General features: G+C 54.3%; 1 protein-coding gene across 1 annotated transcript; it reads right to left on the reverse strand.

Annotated features, from left to right (window-relative positions):
* Positions 1-423: 423 nt before the first annotated feature.
* Positions 424-2,196, reverse strand: LOC102699599 (RING-H2 finger protein ATL43). Its single transcript, XM_006657225.3, has one exon. It carries the CDS (start codon positions 2,120-2,122, stop codon positions 932-934), a length of 1,191 nt encoding a protein of 396 aa, XP_006657288.2. The 5' UTR covers positions 2,123-2,196; the 3' UTR covers positions 424-931.
* Between the last annotated feature and the right edge of the window lie 1,874 nt (positions 2,197-4,070).

A 4,070-nucleotide genomic window follows, 5' to 3' on the forward strand; every position in this document is an offset into this window, starting at 1 on the left:
AAAACAAAGGAAAAAAAAACACAGAAGTAAACACCCAAGCGCGATGATGATAATGATGAACATCTTCATTTTTACCGCCAAGTGAGTGAGTAATTAACAGTTACAACCCGGTAACATAGCCGTTGGGTCGTGCTAGGTTAGTAGGTAGGTTGGGGACAAGCATACGGGCCAGGACAGCACGAGGCCACGACGGTGTTGCTTTCAATGTCGCAGCATGACGGGCAAGTACGAGGCAAGTGTGCGGCCGCCGGTTGCTCCTCCTCATGTGCATCGCACCATATAGTACTCGAAACGGAACCGAGGCCAGCCAGACAGCCAAAGCAACACACGACGCGACTAAAAACAAGAGAAGATGCTTTGCACGCCATCGCCCGGGAGATGCACGCTTGCAAGTTGCAACAGCTTACACCCAAGAAAAAAAAGTTGCAACGCTTTTTTTTTCTCGTCTCTTACACGGACAAAAGAATTACACGCATAATACGGGCAGCCTTTTTCTTTTGTACGGGTTGGTTGGTTCCCTCGCCTCCCGACCCGGCCGACGCGACGCGCCAAAAAGCATCACATGTGTCAGGGCGAGGTGAGACGGCCGCAGAAGATCCCGCGGTGGCCTCGCTCGCTCGCCGGCGCCATATGCGGGGCCGGAGCCGATCGCGGCCGCCCGTATTCCGGAGCCGCAGCACATTTGCCTCGAGATCCCCGCAAAAGCAACGTACTCCGCGCTCTCTCTCTCTCTCTCCCATCGCCGGCGCGGCTTCCGAGGTGGGCATGGCGCCAGCCATGGCCCGGCGAGGAGAGAGAAAATTACCGTGATGCCCATCACGTGAGCCACGGCGGTGAAGTGGTCTACGTGCCGTGCCGCGGGGTAGTATTGGCAGAGGAAAAAATGGGAGCCCTTTTCCGGGCTGCGAAGTGGGCCCCGCGCAACAGCGGCCTAGGTGCTAGGGCCGTTAAGGGCGGGCGGGCCCCGGGCCCACCAGCTCGAGCCCGGCCACCGACGCGCGCTCCCGGCTCGCGGCTCGCCCTCGCACGCGGCGGCGCGGATGGGCGGCAGACGGCTGACTCCGGCGAGCTCCGATAGGCTCCTCGCGCTGATCACGCTCCTGCCGTTGCTGCTGGAGTGGACGGCGGCCGAGCAGGAGTACCGGCCGGCTTCGGTCACCAGCATCTCCGACCGGACGAACATCAGATCGGACGGTCGTACCTCGCTCCACCGCTGCTTCGCCGCCGGTGCCGTCTCGTCCTCGCAGCCGCCCGCGGTGCTGACGAGGATGCGGTGGCCGAACCGTCGGTCGAACGCTTCAGGGTCTGGCTCGGCGACTGCGGCCGCCGGCTCCATCAACAGCACCCGGTCTTTGCGAACCTTGGCGGCCTCGAAACACCCCACCGCCGCGTCGCCGTCGCCCCCGACCAGATCGGCCGACCGGCGCGAGGCAGGGCCAACCCGCCCTGGCGCCCGTACTGACCCCGTCGAGTGGCGGCCGGAGAAGAAGGCTCTAAAGGCCGGAGAGGGAGCCGGAGCTGGAGCCAAACTCGCCTGTTTTTCTTTGGTCGTAGCAGCCGCCACCTTCGTCTCCGGCGGGTCGGGTGGTCCAGTTGTGGACGGCTTTGGCGGCTCCGGGAGGAGGAGGACGTCCTCGGGGTCGACGCGGGAGCGGCATAGCGGGCACGTCGAGTGCGCGTCCAGCCACGTATCCACGCACTCGACGTGGAACCCATGGCGGCATTTCGGCAGCAGCCGCAACGCCTCCGTCGGCTCGAACCGGCCGAGGCAGACGGCGCACTCGAGGCCAGCCTTCTGCCCACGCAGCGCGCCGAACCGGAACACCGGCAGCGACTCCACCACGGCCCGGTCGACGCCGGAGTTCCTCCTCTCCCCCGCCGCCCCGCCGGACGCGCCGCCGCCCCCGTAGGGCCCCGACGACTCCGCGGCGCTCCGCTTACAGTGCTTCGCGTAGAGCAGCAGCAGGAACGTGATGGAGAACACGCTGGTCAGGATGCCAACCACGACCGCCACCCCAGGCCTGAACGGCGTGGCCGCCGACGAAGACGCCGGCGGCGACGGCAGCGGCGACACGATCGCGCCGTCGTAGTCGGACAGCAGGAGCCGCCGCGACGGCTCCATCGGCGGCAGCTCAGCTCACCGAAAAGCTTGTGCAGTGCACAGCCGCGACAAGACGAGAGATTTTCGATGTACTCCCTACCACCACGAGCGTGATTTGTAAACCAAGCGGTAGGGGTAATAATAATAGCTGCTCCGGGGGGCGGTGACCGGAACATCCGGGGTGGTGGGTGGGGGCCCCGCGTGGCAGCGGGCAGCCGGAGACCGGTGGGGCCCCACGCCGCTGCGCTGCTCCGCCGGTGAGGATAACCAGCTCGACGCCGTGCGGCTTGTCGCCGAGTGGCACCGAGTACACTACGGGTGGCACTCAGCCACTGACAGTTTAGTTGTGGGGATGTGGGCCCATGTGTCAGTACATGAATGGAGCAGGAGTTTTTTTTTTTGTCCAATTTATTTTTCGCCCTTTTTTCCCGAAAAAAATGGGCAAAGGGAGGCAGCATGGCTGGGGAGCAGAGACCCCTGTTTGGAGCGAGCAATGCGCATTTAAGAACGTTAGGGCCGCGAGATTACTGTTTTGACCCGTCATTACATCGCCTGCTAATGCTGACACCACAGGGGCAGTATCGTAATGTCCCCAGAAAAAAAATTCCCTTTATTTTTTTTTTCACGCTTGCTGTGATCGGAGTCCGTGCGCGCGCAGCGAAGCGGGGAATGAATGCTCGTGGTGGGAGGCGGGAGAAGAAGAAGAGAAAAAAGAAAAAAAAAAAAAGCAAGACGCACACGTACGCGAGATGATCACCAGTTCAGTCGCTGACATGGCTGTCATTGAGCGGGGGTGGGGCCCACCTGGCAGCGACTGGGGTTACTGTTTCGGATGGGGGCTGGTGTCTGTGTCTGTGTGACCGGGTTCGGGACACGTGAGGTTCTGGCATCAGTGATCTCAGCGAAAATTTTGAATGTTTGGTGTTGAAAAGTTTTTAATTTTTTGTTTTCCGGAGGTTGCCCGTGCGACATCCTGGCTCAGGCTCAGGCACGAAGCTGGACCAGTACTTTCATTCGTCAGTTATTTCCGTGCGAATTTTATGGCGCAAGTTAATCGAGTTCTTAATTAGTCTCCCCTCTCCTTCCCGCAAAGTCTTTATTTTAAGCTCCTTGTTTGACCCAGGCTGACATTATTTTTATGTAATCGTTGTATTTGAGTTTGATAAAGTAAAAAAAAACAATTACGTTTGGGTTTTAAAAAGTAAAGATCAATTGCATTAACATTTGAAAATGTAAAGACAATTTCGTATTGATATGTGTAAGATAAATTTAAATAAAAACTTTTTTAAGTATGAAGGGAATAATTTAGGATCCTGAACTCTGAAGCCCGCACCAAAGAATTGTTCACCGTAAAATACTCTATCTTTTAAAAAAAAAAGTTTATAAGTATTTCTCGTATTCAAATTACGTATTACAATATAAAAAAGTTCAATGTGGTTTATTATAGTTTTTTTCATTGTTCCTACGGTCAATTAATCATGTGTTTTGAAAGGAAATTTAACCAAATGAAAATTAGAAATTTGACCACAAAGTCTACTTACAAAATGTACTTTAAACCTTGGTATTTACCCTATCAGTCTATCTGTTTCAAAGCATAGCTAACAAGTACAGAATTTGACACTTCTTATAAGGGCATATTCGTTTGGAAGAAAAACACATAATCAAATTTCAAAGGATTTGATTGTTTTGAAAGCCATTCGGTTCATATGAATGAAACACAGGAAAATTAAAGAAAATTTTCTTTCAGACAAGTTGTACATAAAAAACATTGAAAAATGTTCATCCACTCAAACATTTTTAAAAAATTCATATAAATTAGTGTTATCATACATCCATATACCTCAACCTTTTATTCATATAGATTAAAATTCCTCCAACCCGGTCACCCGGATAAACCCCTAAATCTGAACATGTATATTTGTCACCAGTAAGTGTCAAATCCGGTTCTAGTTAGGCTGTATTTTGAAAC

This window comes from Oryza brachyantha, chromosome 6 (assembly GCF_000231095.2).
Source record: "Oryza brachyantha chromosome 6, ObraRS2, whole genome shotgun sequence".
Taxonomy (NCBI): Eukaryota; Viridiplantae; Streptophyta; class Magnoliopsida; order Poales; family Poaceae; genus Oryza; species Oryza brachyantha.